Source organism: Tamandua tetradactyla, chromosome 5, assembly GCF_023851605.1.
Source record: "Tamandua tetradactyla isolate mTamTet1 chromosome 5, mTamTet1.pri, whole genome shotgun sequence".
NCBI lineage: Eukaryota > Metazoa > Chordata > Mammalia > Pilosa > Myrmecophagidae > Tamandua > Tamandua tetradactyla.
In genome coordinates, this window is record NC_135331.1 from 67,007,678 (window position 1) to 67,031,660 (window position 23,983).

General features: G+C 38.0%; 2 protein-coding genes across 9 annotated transcripts in view; one reads left to right on the plus strand and one right to left on the minus strand.

The window, feature by feature from the left end:
- LRRC34 (leucine rich repeat containing 34) overlaps nt 1-12,264 on the minus strand; it is a 32,276-nt gene extending 20,012 nt beyond the window's left edge. For 4 of the 6 annotated variants that reach the window (XM_077160990.1, XM_077160988.1, XM_077160987.1 and 1 more), the window contains exons 1-5: nt 12,054-12,264; nt 8,193-8,307; nt 7,553-7,674; nt 7,394-7,458; nt 6,817-6,900 (exon numbers count right to left, since the gene is read on the minus strand). In XM_077160990.1, coding sequence (XP_077017105.1) covers nt 6,817-6,900; nt 7,394-7,458; nt 7,553-7,674; nt 8,193-8,307; nt 12,054-12,195 — 528 coding nt within the window. In that variant the 5' untranslated portion in view covers nt 12,196-12,264. Of the gene's footprint in view, nt 1-6,816; nt 6,901-7,393; nt 7,459-7,552; nt 7,675-8,192; nt 8,308-8,831; nt 8,952-12,053 lie in introns of those variants that run through there. The other 2 variants (XM_077160989.1, XM_077160991.1) reach the window with 2 other exon arrangements.
- Nucleotides 12,265-12,348: 84 nt separating this feature from the next.
- The window catches only part of LRRIQ4 (leucine rich repeats and IQ motif containing 4), a 47,608-nt gene continuing 35,973 nt past the window's right edge, over nt 12,349-23,983 (plus strand). For 2 of the 3 annotated variants that reach the window (XM_077160983.1, XM_077160984.1), the window contains exon 1: nt 12,349-12,886. The gene's annotated coding sequence lies outside the window, so the exon portion shown is untranslated. The remainder of the gene's footprint in view (nt 12,887-23,983) is intronic. The other variant, XM_077160985.1, reaches the window with a different exon arrangement.

Genomic DNA, 23,983 nt, shown 5'->3' on the forward strand with positions numbered 1-23,983 from the left:
AGGCCTAGTTTAAAGTAGGTTTAGCCTATCTTTTGTGGGGTTAAGTTGCATATGAACAAACCCGAAGATTGTCCCCACTCCTTGTGAGAATATCAAGAATTCTTCACTTGGGTAAGTTGAATTTAGTGAAGCAGGTTTTGATAAACTATCCTTTTTTTGGAAAATCTGTAAATTTATCTTCAAAGAAAATTATTTTTTTATACTGAGGTGAAATTCACCTCACATAAAATTAATAACAATTTCACAGTATAATTCAGTGCCATTTATACATTCACAATGTTGTACAACAGTCATCTTTATCTAGTCATTAGTATCATCTACAAGAGATTCACACCATTAGTCACTCTCCATCGCCCATAAATAACTTCAAAAAAATTATTCAAAATTTTATTTTTAAAATAGTTACTTCTGAAATATCTAGAATATACAGAAAAGGATGAAAGATGATAAATAAACAGATACCCACTTACCCCAACAAAGACTAAACAGATGTGTTCACATCTGCAGTGTTTATTTCCACCTCTCTTTTTAATTTTGAGTGTGTGTGTTTACCCAAGGCATCTTTTTATTTTCTTTCATTTAGCATCACAACTGCAGCTCAGCCCCAAATAGACACAGTACGGAGGAGCAGATTATATCTGGACAATGTCAGGGACTTTTTTTAATTAGAGAAGTGATCAGTTTACAGAAACAGCATGCAGAAAATGCAGTTCCATATATCCACTCTCAAACACATAGTTTGCCCTGCTACCACTGTGCATTAGCGTGGAACCTTTGTTACAAAAACTGTACTATTACCTATGGGTCATAGTTAACATTAGGGTCCACTGGTTGTGTTGTACAGTCCTATGTATTGTTTTTAAAATTTTTATTCTAGTAACATATTATAACATAACATTTCCCTTTAACCACAGGCAACTATATATAATTCAGTGGTATTAATTATATCTACGATATTGTGCTACTATCACCACCATCCGTTACCAAACTTTTCCAACACCACAAACACAAACTCTGTACCAATCAAGCATCCTAATTCCCTATTGACTATGAATTTACTTATTGTATTTCATATCAGTAAGAGTACATATTTAACCTTTTGTGTCTGGCTTATTACACACAATATGATGTCTTCAAGATTTATCCATGCTGTCATAGGTATCAGAATTTCATTCCTTTTCACGGCCAAATAATATTCCTTTGTGTGTATATATCACATTTTGCTTATCCATTCATCAGCTGATGAACATGTGGGTTGCTTCCATTTTTTTGGCACTTTGAATGATGCTTCTGTGAACATCGGTGTGCAAGCATCTATTTGAGTCCCTGCTTTCAATTTCTTGGGTTATATACCTGCAAGTGGGATTGCAGGTCATATGGTAATTCCATACTTGACTTTCTAAGGAACTGCCGTATATTTTGCACAGTCTAAACCTTTTTACTATCTTTGCAACAATAAGTGTTCCTGCTTTTCCACATCCTCTCCTATGCTTGCTATTTTCTGTTGTTTTTTTTTTAACAGCCATTGTAGTGAGTTCAAAATGGTATCTCCTTTTGGTTTTAATTTGCATTTCCCTAAGACCTAATACTGTTGAGCATCGTTTCATGTGCATTTTAGCCATTTATATATCGTCTTTGGGAAAATGTTTATTCAAGTCTTTTGCCAATTGTTAAATTCGGTTGTCTTTTTTTTTGGTCAACCTAGCTAATTATCCATTGATTTTGATTGACTTCCTTAAAGAACCAACTCCTGGTTTTGTTGATTTCCTCAATTGTTTTCATGTTCTCAATCTCATTTATTTCTGCTCTAATCCTCATTATTTCTTTCCTTTTTTGCTTTAGGGTTAATTTGCTGTTCTTTCTCTACTTCTTCCAAGTGAACAGTTAATGCCTCGATTTTTATTCTTTCTTCTTTTTTAATATTGGCATGTCAGGCAATAAATTTCCCTCTAAACACTGCCTTTGCTTCACCCCCAAAATTTTGATATTTTGTATTTTCATTTTCTTTTGTCTCGAGATATTTACTGATTCTCTTGTGATTTCTTCCTGAACCCACTGGTTGTTTAAGAATGTGTTGTTTAGCCTCCATATATTTCTGAATTTTCTGGCCCTCTGCCTGTTATTGATTTCCAACTTCATTCCATTATGATCCAAGAAAATGTTTTATATGATATCAATCTTTTTAAATTTATTGAGACTTGCTTTGTCACCCAGCATATGGTCTATCCATGAGAACGATATGTGAGCACTTGAGAAACATGTGTGTTCTCCTGTTGTGGGTGTTCTATAAACATCTAAGTCTAGTTCATTTGTCACATTATTCGAATCTCCTGTTGCTTTATTGATCCTCTGTGGAGATGTCCTATCCATTGATGAGAGCTGGGAAATGAAGTCCCCAACTATTATGGTAGAGGTGTCTACTTCTCCCTTCAAAGTGTTGTCAGTGTTTGCCTCATGTACTTTGGCACTCTCTGGCTTGGTGCATAATTATTCGTGATTGTTATGTCTTCTTGTTGAACTGTTCATTTTATTAATGTATAGTGCCCTTCTTTGTTTTTTGTTTCTTTTAATTGTTTTATATTGAAATCTAATTTGTTGGATATTAGTATAGCTATTCCTGCTCTTTTCTGATTGTTGTTTGCAAGAAATATCTTTTCCTAACCTTTCACTTTCAACCTATTTTGTCCTTGGTTCTAAAATGAGTCTCCTATACACAGCATATAGATGGGTCCTGTTTTTTAATCCTTCTGCCAGTCTATGTCTTTTTCTTTTAAATGCACAGGCACCGGAAATTGAACCCCAGTCTCCGGCATGGCAGGCAAGAACTCTGCCTGCTGAGCTATAGTGGCCCACCCAATCTATATCTTATGATTGGGGAATTTAATCCATTAATATTTAATGTTATTATTATAAAGGCAGTACTTTCTTTTACCATTTTGTCTTTTGGATTTTATATGTCATATCTATTTTTTTTTTCTCTTTTGTGCTGGTTTGAAAGGATGTATGTACCCTAGAAAAGCCATGTTTTAATCCTAATCCCATTTTGTAAAGGCAGCCATTTCTTCTAATCCCTATTCAGTATAGTATGTTAGAAACTTTAATTAGATCATTCCCCTGGAAATGTGACTCAGTCAAGAGTGGTTGCTTAGCTGGATGAGGTAGAGACATGTCTCCACCCATTCCAGGTGGGTCTTGATTACCTTTACTGGAATCCTATAAAAGAGGAAACATTTTGGAGAAAGCTGGAGATTCACACAGAGCAGAGAACACTGCAGAACCATGAAGCAGAGAGTCCACCAGCCAGTGACTTCTGGAGATGAAGAAGGAAAACAACTCCAAGGGAGCTAGAAAGGAAGCTAGCTGATGAGGCTGTGTTCTCCATGTGCCCTTCCAGCCGAGAGAGAAATTCTGACTGAGTTCGCCACGTGCCTTTCCACTTTAGAGAGAAATCCTGAACTTCATCGGCCTTATTGAAGGGTATCTTTCTCTGGATGCCTTAGATTGGTAATTTCTAAAGATCTGTTTTAATTGGGACATTTTCTTGGCCTTAGGACTGTAAACTAGCAACTTATTAAATTTCCCTTTTTGAAAGCCACTCCATTTCTGGTATATTGCATTTCAGCAGCTAGCAAACTAGAACACCTTTACTCATAGTCTTCATTTCTACACTCTTCTCCAGACTTCTCTCTCCTGCCTTTTCCTATCTGCCTTAGTGCTTCCTTTAATATTTCTTGAAGAGTTGGTCTCTTGGTCACAAATTCTCTCAGTGATTGTTTGTCTAAAAATATTTTAATCTCCCCCTCATTACTGAGGGACAGTTTTGCTGGATATAGAATTCTTGGTTGGCAGTTTTTCTCTTTTAGAATCTTAAATATATCATCCCACTGCCTTCTTGCCTTCATGGTTTCTGCTGAGAAATCCACACATAGTCTTATTGGGCTTCCCTTGTATGTGATGGATTGATTTTCTCTTGCTGCTTTCAAAATTCTCTTTCTTGACTATTACTACAGAAATCTTAGCTCCTTCTTTTTGCAGAAATTGACAGACTGAACTGAAAATTCATATGGAAATGCAAAGTACCTAAAATAACTAAAACAATTTTGAAAAAAGAAATAAAAAATTGGATGACATACTTTTCAATTTTAAAACTTACTACAAATCTACAGTAACCAAGAGAGTGTGGTACTGGCTTAAGGAAAGATATATAGAATAATGGAACAAAATTGGAGATGGGACTTCTTTTTGGGGTGATGAAAATGTTATAAAAATAGACAGCAGTAATAGTGATGCTTATACAACCCTGACTTCTAAAAATCACTGTTAACCGAAAAAGGTGAATTTTACGTAAGTGAATTATATCTCAATAAAGCTGATTATTTTTTTAAAAAATTCAAAAGTACTCATATAATGTCCATACTTTAATAAATTAAAGTGCAATAAAAAAACATACATCCCTGATTTAAACAGTGAATAAAGAAGTATTTGCAAAGTCCCCTTGGGGGAATGGCGAGAAAGGTAGAAAATTCAACTTCTTCATTTGGAGAATTCCTGATATTCTCGCAAGCAGTGGGGACAACCAAATCAATAGGCCGAACCCTTAATCTTAGGGTTTGTTCATATGAAACTTACCCCACAAAGGACAGGCTAAGCCTACTTAAAATTAGACCTAAGAGTCACCCCCAGAGAACCTCTTTTGTTGCTCAGATGTGGCCTATCTCGCTCTCAACCAACATGGCAAGCAAATTCACTGCCCTCCCCTTCTCCATGTGGGACATGACTTCCAGGGATGTAAACTCCCTGGAAATGTGGGACAGAAATCCTAAAATGAGGTGAGACTCAGCATTAAGGGATTGAGAAAACCTTCTCAACCGAAAGGCAGAAGAGCAAAATGAGACTAAATAAAGTATCAGTAGCTGAGAAATTTCAAACAGAGTCTAAAGCTTATCCTGGGGATTATTCTTACACATTATATAGATATTCCCTTTTTAGTTTATGGTGTATTAGAGAGGCTATAGGGAAGTGCCTGAAATTGTAGAGCTGTGTTCCAGTAGCCATGTTTCTGGAAGATGAATGTATAATGATATACTTTTGTAATGTGACCATGATTGTGAAAACCTTGTGTCTGATGCTCCTTTGTATCTACAGTATGGACAGATAAGTGAAAAATATGGATCAAAAATAAATAAATAATAGGGGGAACAAATGTTAAAACAAATTGAGTAGACTGAAATACTAGTGATGAAGGGCGGTGCGACAATGGCTCAGTGGCAGAATTCTCGCTTGCCATGCCAGAGACCTAGGTTCGATTTTTTTGCCTGCCCATGCAAAAAAAAAGACAGCAAGAAATACTAGTGATCAATGAAAGGGAGTGGTAAGGGGTATAGGAGGGAAAAAAAAAGGGGGGGAAGAAAGGTTAAAATATACTGGATGGAAATATTAGTGGTCGATTAGAGGGAGGGGGGTAAGGGGCCTGGTATGTATGAGTTTTTTCTTTTTATTTCTTTTTCTGGAGTGATGCAAATGTTCTAAAATATGATCATGGTAATGAATATACTACTAAGCAATGATATTGTGAGCCACTGATTGTATACCATGTATGGAATGTTTATATGTTAAGAATGTTTGCCTTGTAAGCAGTGGGGACAGCCAAAGCAACAGGATGAGCCCCCAATTTTGGGGGGTGTTCATATGAAACTTAACCTTGCAAAGGATAGGTCAAGCCTACTTAAAATTAGGCCTAAAAGTCACCCCCAAGAGAACCTCTTCTGTTGCTCAGATGTGGCCTCTCTCTCTCAGCCAACACGACAGGCAAACTCACTGCCCTCCCCCTCTCTATGTGGGACATGACTCCCAGGGGTGTGGACCTTCCTGGCAACGTGGGACAGAAATCCTAAAATGAGCTGGGACTCAGTACCAAGGGATTGAGAAAACCTTCTCGACCAAAAGGAGGAAGAGTGAAATGAGACAAAATAAAGCGTCAATGGTTCAGAGATTTCAAACAGAGTCGGGAGGTTATCCTGGAGGTTATTGTTACACATTAAATTGATATCACCTTTTTAGTTAAGGTGCAATGGAGAGGCTGGAGGGAACTGCCTGAAAATGGAGAGCTGTATTCCAGTAGCCATGTTTCTTGATGATGATTGTATAATTATACAGCTTTTGCAATGTCACTGTATGATTGCGAAAACCTTGTGTCTGATGCTACTTTTATCTACCTTATCTACAGGCGAGTAAAACATATGGATTAAAAATAAATAAATACTAGGGGGAACAAATGTTAAAATAAATTTAGTTTGAAATGCTAGTGATCAATGAAAGGGAGGGGTAAAGGGTATGGTATGTATAATTTTTTTTTTCTGTTTTCATTTTATTTCTTTTTCTGAATTGATGCAAATGTTCCAAGAAATGATCATGATGATGAATATGCAACTATGTAATGATATTGCGAATTACTGATTATATATGTAGAACCGAATGATCAAAATAGGAATGTTTGAGCTTGTTTTCTTTGTATTTAAAAAAAATTATTATTTTTCCAGATATTGTAATGTCTACTATTTTTGTCAGTATTTAAAATGTAATCTATTCTTTACTTATTTTAAATAAATATTTACTATTGTACCTAAAAAAAAGTATGTTTGTGTTGTATGTTGTTTATCAATAAAAATACTTAAAAATAATAAAACAAAATTTTAAAAACATATATCCCCACAATATTAAAACAAATTCACATTAACATTTGATTCTTTTGGAGACAAACTATCCAAGGTGAACATTCCCAAATAAAATACTAGTCTGAGGTATATAAATGCTTACATGTAGCGCTTTACCAATCAATTCTCCACCATCGGGCCCAATATCATTAAACATAAGATTTAAATAAGTAATATTATGTTGTTTCTATAATAAAGAGAAAAAAGAAGCTATTACACATCTATTATCAGAAATCAATCAATAATATATGTTTCAGAGGTGCTTTAAATAAGCCTTTTACCTCTACAGAAAATCTTTTTTTATAACTCAGGAAAAGAATCTAGCAAAGGTAACTACCACTGAGGAAAAAAATTCACCATTCTCATTTAAAATAAATTTAATTGCAATACAAACAAAAGAAAAAGACTGTATATTCAGCCTTGATTACTGATTGAATGAATGGATGTGTTCTATGTATTTATTTAACTATGGTGTACAACAAATTTGCAAAAGTTGACTCAGGAGCTCTAGGTATGAGCTCTACTAAGACCAAATACACAAATGTGTTTCCAGTGTATTTTGGGTGCAAGAGCACAGAGGCAGGACCCCTGGAAACTAGAAAACTAGTGTTTTCTATGTGTGCCATTACACCAAGTGGCTGTACCATAAATAGAACTAAGAATATTCTGTAGTAAAATACCTCAAGAAGTTTTGCAGCATAATATGCACCCACATCACTGAGGAGGTTATATCTAACATCCAAACCTGAAAGACACAGATGAATAGCAATGACATTCCTTATAATACTTAAAATCAGGACAGTGAAAAGCAGGAGGTATTGATTCTTAAAGAGACATACCAATAATATACGGATTTTTCTTTAAAATGCTGGAAAGAATCCAAAAATCTTCACCTGTTACTCTCTCTACGGGCATTAGGCGATTGTTACCAGCAATGTTTAATGTGATTCTTTTTTCCAGTCTTAAAATACAGAAAAAGATTTTGAAATACGAAGAAAGAAATCCAGTGAAGAAATGAAAGTATTTTTTTTTCTTCACGTGTAAATAGTAACATCATCGACAGCATTTACCGGAACCAAGCACGTACTACAATGTGGTAGATTTACACAAGATAATTTTAAATAATGCTGGATATCCTTATAGATTTTACAAAACACCTTAATCTATATCATTCAAGTTTTCACAAAAACCCAGTTTCCCCACAGTATAAAGGCATTAAAGACTTCAATGATATGCCTAAATCCGCCCATCTCACAGGAGTCAAGGTCAAATCTGGAGACCAGACCTTCTGGGCTAGTGCTCGTCCCTTTATACTACACTGCCTCTAAGACCTGCCAGCAGGGTCACTTTTCTGAATCAAAGGATATGTCCATTTTACGAAGCATTTTTAAATGGCCAAAAAAACCTGATTTTCGAGATTTTCACATAGATGAGTATCAGTGAATACTACTGATGTTATCAACTCTTTATCTTCCTTACCTCTTTTTACTTTCTTCATCCACTTCCTGGAGTATATTCAATATAAATGGATTAATTTTCTGGGACTTTTCCGTACAAAGATTACAATAATGTTCTCGGAGACTGGGAATGGATACTGGAATGTTTGAAAAATAATTACATTACTCTTCATATCATACAAATTAATCTAAATGCTTCCCTCTCCCCCATTATAATTATTTCAATCAATGATGAACATCTGTATGTATAGTGGAGGTTGGAAACAGAAGGAACTAAGGATGGAGGAGAAAAGAGAAAGAGAAGTGAAGAAAGGGGGAAAGAAAGAATTAAAATGCTGTTTGGAGAACTAAGACAATTAAAGCAGACCTTACCACGTGCCAGAAAAGGGCTGCAGTAACATAAAGGAAGTGACATAGGGAGAACTAACCTCAATCATGTACCAGGCCTGGTAGCTAAGGAAATTGGCATCCCAAGAAGGTGAATCATTTGTCCAAAATCACACAGCTAATAAGGGGCAGAGTGCAGAAACGAACTCTGAATCCAAAGCGTCTTTCCACTGTGCTATACCAGTTAGGGTTATTCAAGGTTTCTTAGAATAGTTTCTTATAATGGCTTCAATGGTAGGAGGGAATCTAAACTCAAAAGAGTCTGAAAAATTACCATATCCCATATGCTTCTTGAATTCCCACTACACAATCCCAAATTGATGGCATCTTTGATTATAGCTCTTGTCAGTTCTTCCTCATTCCAAGCTAAGGCCTGGCTGATAGTACTTGTTCACCTCTCTTAGCCTTACATTTCCTCTTTCAAAGGTGAATCTTCTCTGTTCAGTTCTTAAGAAGAACAGAAACAAAGCAGAAGCTGAGATCACTTTCCTCCTTTATAAATGCAGCTTTCTCATTGTTTATCTATCTATCTATCTATCTATCTATCTATCTATCTATCTATCTATCTATCTATTTTTATGCTGTATAGCAAGGTCACATTTCAATATTTTTCCATGTGAGTATCCCATTATTGCAGCACCATTTGCTGAATTTTTGTTTCTTTTGCTTGCTTGTTTTTTGGAGGTATTCTAGTTTGCTAGCTGCCAGAATGCAATATGCCAGAAACGGAATGGCTTTTAAAAAGGGGAATTTAATAAGTTGCTAGTTTACAGTTCTAAGGCTGAGAAAATGTCCCAATTAAAACAAGTCTATACAAATGTCCAATTTAAGGCATCCAGAGAAAGATACCTTTGTTAAAGAAGGCCAGTGAAGTTCAATGTTTCCCTCTCAGCTGGAAGGGCACATGGCGAACATGGTGGTGTCTGCTGGCTTTCTCGTGGCTCTACAAAAAGGGACTCTCTCTCCAAACGTTTCCTCTTTTAAAGAATTCCAGTAAGCAACTCCACCTTCAATGAGTGGAGACACACCTCCATGGAAATCATCTAATCCAAAGCTACCACACACAGTTGGGTTGGTCAGCTCTTCATGAGAACAATCAAAATGCTCCCACCCAGCAATACTGAATGAGGATTAAAGGACATGGTTTTTCTAGGGTCCACCACAGATTCACACCGGCACAGGCGGGATGTGCATGGACCAGGAATCCAACCCAGGTCTCCCGCCTGGAAGGCTGAAGTACCCTTGCAACTCTGTTATCAATATTATTTTATATTATTTCAAAAGTGTTTTTCACAATACCCAGGAAGAAAGCAAACTACGTTGCTTCTTTTCCTATAAGCACATGCCACAGTCTGTTTTCTATCCTTCTACCTTTTGTATATATCTTTAAAAATCTGTACTCAGAGAACTCACTGCTCAACCAGCCTGGTTTCTTTATTTATTTTTTCTTTCTTTCTTTATTACTTTTTTAAATTAGCCTGGTTTCTTTAGAGCCAGCTTCTCCCCTTGTCTCTACTTATCAGAAATATCCTTAGCTGAATGGATTCCTGCACTAACTATGAAGAGTTAGCCAAGCAAATTTACAGCCCAAGATTTAAGAGGAAGAACATTTTATTAAGAATGAAAGCAAAGTTTTATAATTTTGTTTTAAATAACCTTTTAAAAAATAAACTTAACACACGCTTATTCCAAACTATTTGGAAATCTCAGTATCAAAAAGAGAAACATCAGGAGTCCTACTGCCAAAGAACCACCACCATTGAGGTCTGGGGACATTTCCTTCTAATTGTGTTTCTTTTATATGTATATATAAATATTAACCTTTAGAAAGATTAAAAATATTCTGGAATCTTTCAGGAAAGTTTTACATATTGCTTTTTTCATTTAACACTATACTGAGTTTTCAATGTCATTAGATATCTTCGAAAAATTTTAATTTCAACCTAATTTCTGTCATATGGATGTACACCACCAAACCCTTCACCAATTTTAGGAAATGTTCACGCATTTAAGTAGTATTTTAGCACAATATTTCCAAAACTGTGTTCTGTAGGATATTACTTTTCTACAAGATCATGAAAGATGTTCCAAACAGATGGGTTTTATTGTCAAATAAGTTTGGAAAGTGCTGGATTGAACAGAGCTCAACATTCCAATCCACAAACACTTTTCAAGATATTTTAAACACTCAGTGTCACCAAGACTTCAAAATGTTGAACTTGCATGAAGGTGTTAAGAATTCTGCATTTCCCAGATTTATATGATCATGTTCACTTGGAATGCCTCTTTCCACTTTCTGGTGTTCTTGATATTAAAAAGAAGAGAGTAATTGCCTCAAGATCTCTCTGAGATAAAGTACCTACCCTCAGCTGCCCTCACCCCAACCAGGGCACACAAAAATGTGTCAGGTTTACAACTCGTATTTTTGTGAAGGCGTGAAGGAATCTTAGATTACCAGCTAAATATAACTAAAGAAAATGACAAGAATATTATTTAATTAGTCACAGATTTTAAGTATTTTAAAGTTATGCTAAATTTTTCTGCTACTCTTCCTTTTATTTAAAATTCACTAAGTATTTTGTCACTAATAACCTTATTTCCTATACTGTATTCATGTTAAGAGAAAAACAATATTTCAGTCTTGCAAATGTAAAGCAAAAACTACGGAATAATCAGCTACGTAAGACTATGTCAAGAATTTAACCCAAATTTCGTTTTTCATTCATGGCCTAAGCCTTGAATTCCAGATAATTATTTCTTTTCCCTGGCAGCATGTTTTAAACTTTCTAAAAGCGGGAATAATTTTGGAGACCGTTCCCTATGCTCTCCTGTGCAGGAGCAGCCAGCCGCTGGAAAACCGTCGTTTTGACAGTCAGACACAGGCGCCTCTCCACAACCTGCTGTGTGATTTTGAGCTTAAATTCTTGGAGGTGAAACTTCCTCTTCTGCTAAAGGGAGAGCGTAAGAATGCCCATCTCATGCTTGCAGGGAGGTTTAAATCAGGCTTCCGACTTCCTTAAGTGCAAACACGTTCTTTAAACAGGGATCCGAAATGGAAATGGAAGGGGTAGGGATGGGGGTGGGAGCGGGCGATGCTTAATTTGCTGGAGATAATTCAAAGGCGCAGAAATCTTTAAAGCGGAGGTGGCAGAGAGATGCAAAGTCTCGCCCACTTGGGGCCTGCTCTCTAGGGCTTCCTCAAGACCGGGTCGGGAGGAGAGCCCCGGGACCCCCCAGCCCGAGACGGTAAGTGCACGGCGTGTGGCACCCTCCCCCCCTCAGTCTGCGCGCGAAGGGCGGCGCGCCGCGGGGACCCCGGGCTCCCCTCCCGCTAGTGTTTGGGGGCGTCCCAAAGTTGCGGCCACTACCGGGATTGCCCAGAAGCACCCTCTCGCCCCGCCGCCTCGGGCCCGCAACCTGCTAGCAAGGAAGAGGCGGCTGCTGCGCGGCCCCTGGGTCCCGACCAGGCCGACGTTGAAGAGCCCCCAGTTCTTACCCAGCTCTTCGGCCGCGGCCAGGGTCGGACTGGGGACCGGAGTGGGGACCGGAGTAGGGCCCGGAGTAGGACCCGGGGCCCAAGTCGGCGTGGATTCCGGGGCCGAGGAGGACGCGATCTTCTCCTCGGAATTGTGCCACATGCTCTTCTACCTCGCTGGCCGCGGCGCCTGCATCGCCATGGCGACCCCGCGCGCCCCGCACCGGTTGCCGGCGCGCGCCCACTGCGTCGGGAGCGCGCAGCGCGCGGGCTCGGAGTGAAGGCGCAAACCCGGATCGCGGGGAGGAGCTGGCTTGGGGCGCCCGTGCACACCCCTGCCTGGCCCCGGAGGTCTGCCTGGGCGAACAGTGAGCACCGATTCTGTGCGGGCCCCTCTGTCACCTCGTCGGGCCCAAGTCACCACTGCCTGGGTTAAAAGCACAAGAAAGGGGGGCGCTCCGGCCCCTTTGCAGGAAAAAGAGTTTCCGAGGTTTGGGGGGCACTGCTGTTGGGTTAGGGGCCAGGCCTACAAAGACAATTATGACACAGTCCCCTCCGCAAAGTGGGCACAGATCTGCCCGAGCTAAGCGCAGAAGCCGACAGTCGCACCAGCATGTATTAAGAGTGCGGGGTTACGGGAACATAAAGGAGCACATAGACGATTCTTGGGAGGAACGAGGAACGGGGACATCTGGGAGGACTTCCTGGAGGAGGTGACATGCAGATTGGTCCTAGTGAACCTGCCCGAAGGAGGATCTGCTTGGTGCGTGCTGGAGACGCATCTGTACACTGCGTGCTCAGTGCAATACCGAGAGTGGAAAAGATCCACGTGGAGACTGTGAATCTTCCAATGAGTAAGGCTATTATGGGAGTAGCAGGATGGAGGTTGCATTTGATATGACCTGGCAGGGAGATAAGGCTGGGGGTTGCAGAATGAGGAGGAGAAGGAGGAGGAGAGGGGGGACGAGGGAAGGGGGGAGGGGAGGAAGAGGAGATAAAACTCAGTGATATTACAAATATTACCGGGTAGCTTGATCAGGATTTGGCATTCGGGCGGGGAAGGAAGAGGAAGTAGTGAGGGAAAGGTCTTCAATTTGGACGTGGCCAGGAACATGAGAGAAGGTTGAGGGAGTGTGTAGAAGACTCAGAAGTTAACTAGGGTAGCTTGCAAAGTTGGAGAGAAGGTGAAGGAAGACCCTTAAGATCAAACCAGGCCGTTTATGAACACAGTTAAAAGGTGACAACATCCGAGTCTTCTCTTTCTCATGCTACTTGGCTAGGCAATTCCAGAGCAGCCCTCCACTGTCATGAAACTGTGCTAGGCAAGGTAGAGTTCTCTTGAAATCCTGTATAGCCTACAGATTTTAAGTATCACTTCAAATGTCATTTCTTCAAGTTAGGCATGATGGTGATTTAAAAAAAATAGACAATTATGTATTCATTTATCCGATCTGTTGGCAACAAAATTGAGAGGTGGCTTGGAATAAAAGAAGCAAGTGTGAGCCCAGGTACAATTCTGCATTTACTCTTCCCTATTCCTCCTATTATTATTTTTTTTAATTAGAGAAGTTATAGGTTTATAGTCTTATTTTGAATTAAGAGGACAGAGACAGGAGAGGTTGAGAATTAATTGCTCCTCTGCAGGGAGGAAAGTAAGAAGTACAGAATCAGACTTTTGTTTTAGAGAGTGACTAATCAACAGGGTCAGAATAGAATAAACAGAACAGAGCTGCTCTATCCAGACAAACAGTACTGTACAGCCCTGTTATCCCTGCCTGCCATGGGGCCGGCGAGGAGGACAAAAACAATAAGCATGAAAATAATAATAGCATTTACACAGAATTACAACTCACAATATCAAAGTATTATTAACAAATTAGATAGTCAAAAAGAGACTGAACACATGCACAATCCATTTCCGTCAGTACGTTTCTCCTTACCCCCAGTGATTTCCAGTTGAGGAAGACAGTTTTAAAAAACAAATTTTTAAAACCTTCCCTTAAAAGTCACTGTTGGGTGAGGGAGTTGCTGAGCTTCACGGAAACTTGAGTGGGTTCACTGAGTACTTCTTTGCCAGGAATCCAGAGTGGAGGTCTAATATAAATCTGAGCTTTCTAGAAGTGAGAGCAGAAGAGAATGCATAAGGGCACGTAGTCCCATTCCCCATTAAAGATGGCATTTCCTTTTCTCTGATAGGTACTTCCCCTGGCAGTTTATATACTAAGAAGGTGCCTTAATTTCCTGGTTTCTGTGACAAATACCATACAATGGATTAGTTTAAAAAGCAAAAATTCATTGGCTCACAATTTTGAGACTAACAGAAGTCTAAAATCGAGGTATCAGCAAGGTGATGCTTTTTCCGTGAAGACTGTGTAGTTTTAGGGTCGACTGCTGGTGATCCTTGGCCCTTGGCTTTTCTGTCACATGACAAGGTACATGGTGATGGCCTTCTCCTTTCTGCCCCAGGCTCCATTGACTTCTGGCTTCTCCCTTTGGCTCTCCCTTTCCATCTCAATCTCATTCTGCTTATAAAGGTCTCCAAGTAATCTGGATTAAAGCCCATGCAGATTCAGTCAGTCCACTTTAACTAAGAATATCATCTTCTAAGGGTCCTATTTACAAAGGGTTCTCACTAACAGGAATAGATTAAGACTAATACCATGTATTTCTGGAGTGCATAATTCAATCTATTTAGTACCTGTATCTGTATATAAGTAGTTTCATAGACTATGACTATAGTTTTGTAGATGATCCAAAGATATTTTTCAAGTGATTGTTCCTTTTGTTGTGACTTTATTATAAAAGCCACCAGTATGGTGTTTAAATTATAATGTAAGGAAATCATTTCTCTAGGAAAAATTTCTCTAGCTATGTTATTTTCTGATATTATGGACATAGAACCTAGAGGATCTGGGGAAATTAATATTTAAGATATCCATTAGCTATTTTTTCCAACTATCAAATGGCTTAACCAAATTACTAGCAAGTGCTAGTAAACAGAGTACATTCCTGGTTGAATTTCCTGATGAATATCTGAAGTGCTGACTTCTGGTTTTGTTCATGTATGCGTGTTGTCTAGGCACTGGATATGCAGGTGACAAAATTAATGTTGCATTCTTTAAAAAATTATTTGTCCCCTGGATAACAAGGACATGAGCCGTATGAAAAGTTCACATGTTTATTTTGTGATGAGATGAGACATATAGCAGTGATTAGTATGAGAACACTACCTAAAACCATCTTATTCATTGTCTTAGTTTGCCGGGCTGCTATGACAAATAGCACACAACATATTGGCTTAACGACAGGAATTTATTGGCTCGCCATTTGGAAGGCTAGAAGTCCAAAATCAAGATATTAGGAAGGCCACGCTTTCTCCCCAAAGACCGCAGCATTCTAGTGCTGGCTTGCTGCAATCTTGGGGCTCCTTGGCTGACAGCTCTGCCTCCTGCCACATAGTGGGCAAGCTCTCCTGGCGTTTGCCTCCCCCTCCCCCCAGTTTCTACTGACTTCTGACTTCTCCCTCTGCCTTCTCGTACTTTTTTTTTTCTTTAGTGTTTCATTTTTTTAAAAAATTTTTATTAATTAAAAAAAATTTACAATAATGAAACACATTCTTAATATATACTTAATATATGCTCATATAATCAGTAATTCACAATATCATCACTTAGTTGCATATTTATCATCATGATCGTTCTTAGAACATTTGCATCACTTCAGAAAAAGAAATAAAAAGACAACAGGAAAAAAAACGAAAACAGAAAAAAAAAATTTTACATACCATACCCCTTACCCCTCCCTTTCATTGATCACTAGCATTTCAAACTAAATTTATTTTAACATCTGTTCCCCCTATTTATTTTTATTCCATGTGTTCTACTCATCTGTTGACAAGGTAGATAAAAGCAGCATCAGACACAAGGTTTTCACAATCACACAGTCACATTGTGACAGCTATATCACTATACAATCATCATCAAGAAACATGGTTACTGGAACACAGCTCTACATTTGCACCCAGTTCCCTCCAGCCTCTCCATTACATCTTGGTTAACAAGGTGATATCTACTAAATGCGTAAGAGTAACCTCCAGGATAACCTCTCTACTCTGGAATCTCTCAGCCATTCACACTTTGTCTCATTTTATTCTTCCCCCTTTTGGTCGAGAAGGTTTTCTCAATCTCTTGATGCTGAGTCTCAGGTCGTTCTAGGGTTTTTCTCAATCCCTTGATGCTGAATCTCAGCTCATTCTAGGATTTCTGTCCCACGTTGCCAGGAAGGTCCACAACCCTGGGAGTCATGTCTTATATAGATAGGGGGAGGGTGGTGAAATTGCTTGTTCTGTTGGCTGTAGAGAGAGGCCACATCTGAGCAACAAAAGAGGTTCTCTTGGGGTGACTCTTAGGCCTAATTTTAAGTAGGCTTGACCTATCCTTTGTGGGGTTAAGTTTCATATGAACAAACACCAAGACTGGGGGCCCAGCCTAAAGCTTTGGTTTCCACACTGCTTGTGAGAATATCAACAATTCAACTTGGGGAGGTTGAATTTTCTCCCGTTCTCACCATTCCCCGAAGGGGACTTTGCAAATACTTTTCCACTCACTGATCAAATCACTCTGGGATTCATCGGGGCATCACCTGGACAAGCCAACAAAATCTCATGTACTACCCAAGGTTCCATGTACTTATGGTGTTCAACCAAGTATCTACATAAGTTATATTAGGAGATGTACTAGTCAAAATATAAATTTTGTACCAAATAAACATTTTTTGCTTTAGTCTCACATATAAGTTGAAATTTTAAAATATTAGTTACCATCTATTTTCAGGACCCTGCAGTAATGACATTCTTTTGTTCTTCCTCATGCAAAAACATTTTTAAAATTTGTACATTTAGTCACTATCATGATACACTCTAGGCATTCCAAGATTATACCAACTCAGTCTTTATCGTCTATCTTTCTTTCTGATTTCATTTGTGCCCCCAGATGTCCTCCCTCTATCATTCTCACATTCAGCTTCATTCAGTGTTTTAACATAATTCTATTACAGTTAGGTAGTATTGTGCTGTCCATTTCTGAGTTTTTACATTCAGTCCTGTTGCACAATCTGTATCCCTTCAACTCCAATTACCCAATATCTTACCCTATTTCTATCTCCTAATGGTCTCTGTTACCAATGAAATTCTCCAAGTTTATTCACTAATGTCAGTTCATATCAGTGAGACCATACAGTATTTGTCCTTTTGTTTTTGGCTAATCACACTCAGCACAATGTCTTTAAGGTTCATCCATGTTGTTACATACTTCATAACTTTATTCTGTCTTACAGCTGCCTAATATTCCATCTTATGTATATGCCACAGTTTGTTTAGCTATATTATTGTAAATAATGCTGCTATAAACATTGGTGTACAAATGTCTGTTTGTGTCCTTGCCCTCATGTCCTTTGAGTAGAGACAGCATGTAGATGGGTCCTGTTTTTTAATCCATTCTGCCAGTCTTTGTCTTTTGACTGGGGAATTTAATCCATTAAACTTCAGTGTTATTGCTGCATAGGTAGTACTTTCTTCTACTATTTTGCCTTCTGGATTTTATATGTCATATCTAATTTTCCTTCTTTTTACCTTTACTCATAGTCTTCCTTTCTACACTCTTCTCCACACCTCTCTCTTCCATCTTTTCGTATCTGTCTCTAGTGTTCCCTTTAGTATTTCTTGCAGAGCTGGTCTTTTGGTCATAAATTCTCTCAGCAATTTTTTTGTTTGAAAATGTTTTAATTTCTCCCTCATTTTCCCCTTATTATTTATTTTTATTCCATATGTTCTACTCATTTGTTGACAGGGTAGATAAAAGGAGCATCAGACACAAGGTTTTCACAATCACACAGTCACATTGTGACAGCTATATCATTATTAAATCATCCTCAAGAAACATGGCTACTGGAACACAGCACTACATTTTCAGGCAGTTCCCTCCAGCCTCTCCATTACATCTTTTTTTAATTAATTAAAAAAAAATTAACAAACAAAACATTTAGAAATCATTCCATTCTACATATATAATCAGTAATTCTTAATATCATCACATAGTTGCATATTCATCATTTCTTAGTACATTTGCATCAATTTAGAAAAAGAAATATAAAGACAACAGAAAAAGAAATAAAATGATAATAGAGAAAAAAAAAGCTATACATACCATACCCCTTACCCCTCGCTTTCATTTACCACTATTTCAAACTGAATTTATTTTAACATTTGTTCCCCCTATTATTTATTTTTATTCCATATGTTCTACTCTTCTGTTGATATAGTAGCTAAAAGGAGCATCAGACATAAGGTTTTCACATTCACAGAGTCTCATTGTGAAAGCTATATCATTGTTCAATGATCATCAAGAAACATGGCTACGGGCGGGCCACGGTGGCTCAGCAGGTAAGAACGCTTGCCTGCCATGCCTGAGGACCCGGGTTTGATTCCCGGTGCCTGCCCATGTAAAAAAAAAAAAAACAAAAACAAAGAAACATGGCTACTGGAACACAGCACTACATTTTCAGGCAATTCCCTCCAGCCTCTCCACTACATCTTGAACAACAAGGTGATATCTACTTAATGCGTAAGAATAACCTCCAGGATAACCTCTAGACTCTGGAATCTCTCAGCCATTGACACTTTGTCTCATTTTACTCTTCCCCCTTTTGGTCGAGAAGGTTCTCTCAATCCCTTGATGTTAATTCTCAGCTCATTCTAGGGTTTTTCTCAGTCCTTTGATGCTGAGTCTCAACTCATTCCAGGATCTTTGTCCCACGTTGCCAGGAAGGTCCACACCCCTGGAAGTCATGTCCCACGCAGAGATGGGGAGGGTGGTGAGACTGCTTATCATATTGGCTGGAGAAAGAGGCCACATCTGAGCAACAAAAGAGGCTCTCTTGGGGGTGACTCTTAGGCCTAAATTTTAAGTAGATTCAACCTATCCTTTGTGGGGTTATGTTTCATATGAACAAACCTCAAGACTGGAGGCTCAGCCTATAGCTTTGGTTGTCCACACTGCTTGTGAGAATATCAAGAATTCAACTTGGGGAAGTTGCATTTCTCCCCGTTCTCACTATTCCCCAAAGAGGGCTTTTGCAAATACTTTTCCACTCACTGATCAGATCACTCTGGGATTCATTGGGGCATCACTCTGGACAAACCAACAAAATCTCATGTCCTACCTGAGATTCCAAGTACTTATGGTGTTCAATCAAACTGTCTACATAAGTTATATTAGGAAATGCACTAGTCAAAATATAAATTTTGTAACAAATAAACATTTTTTGCTTTAATCTCACATATAAGGTGACATTTTAAAATATTAATTACCATCTATTTACAGCACCCTGCAATATGACATTCCTTTGTTCTTCCTCATGTGAAAACATTTTTAAAATTTGTACATTTAGTCATATTATTATACACTCTAGGCATTCCTAGATTATACCATCTCAATCTTTATCGTCTATCTTTCTTTCTGATTTCATTTGTGCCCCCAGGCCTCCACCCTCTATCTTTCTCACATTCAGCTTCATTCAGTGTTTTAACATAATTGTATTACAGTTAGGTAGTATTGTGCTGTCCATTTCTGAGTTTTTGCATTCAGTCCTCTTGCACAGTCTGTATCCTTTCAGCTCCAATTACCCAATGTCTTACCCTATTTCTATCTCCTGATGGTCTCTGTTACCAATAAAATATTCCAAGTTTATTCACTAATGTTGGTTCATATCAGTGGGACCATACAGTATTTATCCTTTTGTTTTTGGCTAGTCTCACTCAGCATAATGTTCTCAAGGTCCACCCATGTTGTTACATACTTCATAAGTTTATTCGGTCTTAGAGCTGCATAATATTCCATCGTATGTATATACCACAGTTTGTTTAGCCACTCGTCTGTTGATGGACATTTTGGTTGTTTCCATCTCTTTGCAATTGTATATAACGCTGCCATAAACATTGGTGTGCAAATGTCTGTTTGTGTCTTTGCCCTTATATCCTTTGAGTAGATACCCAGCAATGGTATTGCTGGGTCATATGGCAATTCTATATTCAGCTTTTTGAAGAACTGCCAAACTGCCTTCCACAGCGGTTGCACCATTTGACATTCCCACCAACAGTGAATAAGTGTGCCTCTTTCTCCACATCCTTCCAGCACTTGTCATTTTCTGTTTTGTTGACAATGGCCATTTTGGTGGGTGTGAGATGATATCTCATTGTGGTTTTAATTTGCATTTCTCTGATGGCCAGGAACATTGAGCATCTCTTCATGTGCCTTTTGGCCATTTGTATTTCCTCTTCTGAGAAGTGTCTGTTCAAGTCTTTTTCCCATTTTGTAATTGGATTGGCTGTCTTTTTGTTGTTGAGTTGAATAATCACTTTATAAATTCTGGATACTAGACCTTTATCTTATATGTCGTTTCCAAATATTGTCTTCCATTGTGTAGGCTGTCTTTTTACTTTCTTGATAAAGTTCTTTGATGCACAAAAGCATTTAATTTTGAGGAGTTCCATTTCTTTCTTTCTTTCTTCAGTGCTCTTGCTTTGGGTATAAGATCTATAAAACTGCCTCCAATTATAAGATTTATAAGATATTTCCCTACATTTTCCTCTAACTGTTTTATGGTTTTAGACCTAATGTTTAGATCTTTGATCCATTTTGAGTTAGCTTTTGTATAGGGTATGAGATATGGGTCCTCTTTCATTCTTTTGCATATGGATATCGAGTTCTCTAGGCACCACTTATTGAAGAGACTGTTCTGTCCCAGGTGAGTTGGCTTGACTGCCTTATCAAAGATCAAATGTCCATAGATGAGAGGGTCTATATCTGAACACTCTATACGATTCCATTTGTCAATGTATCTATCTTTATGCCAGTACCATGCTGTTTTGACCACTGTGGCTTTATAATATGCCTTAAAGTCAGGCAGAGTGAGACCTCCAGCTTCGTTTTTTTCCTCAAGATACTTTTAGCAATTCGGGGCACCCTGCCCTTCCAGATAAATTTGCTTATTGGTTTCTCTATTTCTGAAAAGTAAGTTGTTGGGATTTTGATTGGTATTCCATTGAATCTGTAAATCAATTTAGGTAGAATTGACATCTTAACTATATTTAGTCTTCCAATCCATGAACACGGTATGCCCTTCCATCTATTTAGGTCTTCTGTGATTTCTTTTAACAGTTTCTTGTGATTTTCTTTGTATAGGTCTTTTGTCTCTTTAGTTAAATTTATTCCTAAATATTTTATTCTTTTAGTTGCAATTGTAAATGGAATTTGTTTCTTGATTTCCCCCTCAGATTGTTCATTACTAGTGTATAGAAACACTATGGATTTTTGAATATTGATCTTGTAACCTGATACTTTGCTGGACTCATTTATTAGCTCTAGTAGTTTTGCAGTGGATTTTTCAGGATTTTCGACATATAGTAACATATCATCTGCAAACAGTGATAGTTTTACTTCTTCCTTTCCAATTTTGATGCCTTGTATTTCTTTTTCTTGTCTAATTGCTCTGGCTAGAACTTCCAACACAATGTTGAATAACAGTGGTGATAGTGGACATCCTTGTCTTGTTCCTGATCTCAGGGGGAAATTTTTCAGTTTTTCCCCATTGAGGATGATATTACCTGTGGGTTTTTCATATATTCCCTTTATCATTTTAAAGAAGTTCCCTTGTATTCCTTTATTGAAGTGTTTTCAACAGGAAAGGATGTTGAATTTTGTCAAATGCCTTCTCTGCATCAATTGAGATGATCATGTGGTTTTTCAGCTTTGATTTGTTGATATGGTATGTTACATTAATTGATTTTCTTATGTTGAACCATCCTTGCATACTTGGGATGAATCCTACTTGGTCATGATGTATAATTCTTTTAATGTGTTGCTGGATTCGATTTGCTAGAATTTTGTTGAGGATTTTTGCATCTATATTCATTAGAGAGATTGGTCTGTAGTTTTCTTTTTTTGTAATATCTTTGCCTGGTTTTGGTATGAGGGTGATGTTGGCTTCATAGAATGAATTAGGTAGCTTTCCCTCCACTTCAATTTTTTTGAAGAGTTTGAGCAGGGTTGGTACTAATTCTTTCTGGAATGTTTGGTAGAATTCAGATGTGAAGCCGTCTGGTCCTGGACTTTTCTTTTTGGGAAGCTTTTGAATGACTGATTCAATTTCTTTACTTGTGATTGATTTGTTGAGGTCATCTATTTCTTCTTGAGTCAAAGTTGGTTGTTCATGCCTTTCTAGGAAGTTGTCCATTTCATCTACATTGTTGCATTTATTAGCATAAAGTGGTTCATAGTATCCTGTTATTACCTCCTTTATTTCTGTGGGGTCAATGGTTATGTCTCCTCTTCCATTCTGATCTTATTTATTTGCATCCTCTCTCTTCTTCTTTTTGTCAATCTTGCTAAGGGCCCATTAATCTTATTGATTTTCTCATAGAACCAGCTTCTGGTCTTATTGATTTTCTCAATTGTTTTCATGTTCTCAATTTCATTTATTTCTGCTCTAATCTTTGTTATTTCTTTCCTTTTGCTTGTTTTGGGGTTAGTTTGCTGTTCTTTCTCCAGTTCTTCCAAGTGGATAGTTAATTCCTGAATTTTTGCCCTTTCTTCTTTTTTGATATAGGCATTTAGGGCAATAAATTTCCCTCTTAGCACTGCCTTTGCTGCATCCCATAAGTTTTGATATGTTGTGTTTTCATTTTCATTTGCCTCGAGATATTTACTGATTTCTCTTGTAATTTCTTCCTTGACCCACTGGTTGTTTAAGAGTGTGTTGTTGAGCCTCCACATATTTGTGAATTTTCTGGCCCTCTTCCTATTATTGATTTCCAACTTCATTCCTTTATGATCTGAGAAAATGTTTTGTGTGATTTCAATCTTTTTAAATTTGTTGAGACTTGCTTTGTGACCCAGCATATGGTCTGTCTTTGAGAATGTTCCATGAGCACTTGAGAAAAAGGTATATCCTGCTGTTGTGGGGTGTAATGTCCTATAAATGTCTGTTAAGTCTAGCTCATTTATTGTAATATTCAAATTCTCTGTTTCTTTATTGATCCTCTGTCTAGATGTTCTGTCCATTGATGAGAGTGGGGAATTGAAGTCTCCAGCTATTATGGTAGATGTGTCTATTTCCCTTTTCAGTGTTTGCAGTGTTTGCCTCATGTATTTTGGAGCATTCTGATTCGGTGCATAAATATTTATGATTGTTATGTCTTCGTGTGAATTATTCCTTTTATTAATACATAGTATCCTCCTTTGTCCCTTTTAACTGTTTTACATTTGAAGTCTAATTTGTTGGCTATTAGTATAGCTACTCCTGTTCTTTTCTAGTTGTTATTTGCATGAAATATCTTTTCGGAACCTTTCACTTTCAACCTTTGTTTATCTTTGGGTCTAAGATGTGTTTCCGGTAGACAGCATATAGAAGGAACTTGTTTTTTAATCCATTCTGCCAGTGTGTGTCTTTTGATTGGGGAGTTCAATCCATTAACATTTAGTGTTATTACTGTATGGGTAGTACTTTCTTCTACCATTTTGCCTTCTGGATTGTATATGTCATATCTAATTTTCCTTTTTTCTACACTCTTCTCCACACCTCTTTCTTTTTTGTTTTTCATTTCTCTCTCTAGTGCTCCCTTTAGTATTTCTTGCAGAGCTGGTCTCTTGGTCACAAATTCTGTCAGTGATTTTTTTGTCTGAAAATGTTTTAATTTCTCCCTCATTTTTGAAGAACAATTTTGCTGGGTATAGGATTCTTGGTTGGCAGTTTTTCTCTTTTAGTAATTTAAATATATCATCCCACTGTCTTCTCGCCTCCATGGTTTCTGCTGAGAAATCTATGCATGGTCTTATTGGGTTTCCCTTGTATGTGATGGATTGCTTTTCTCTTGCTGCTTTCAAGATCCTCTCTTT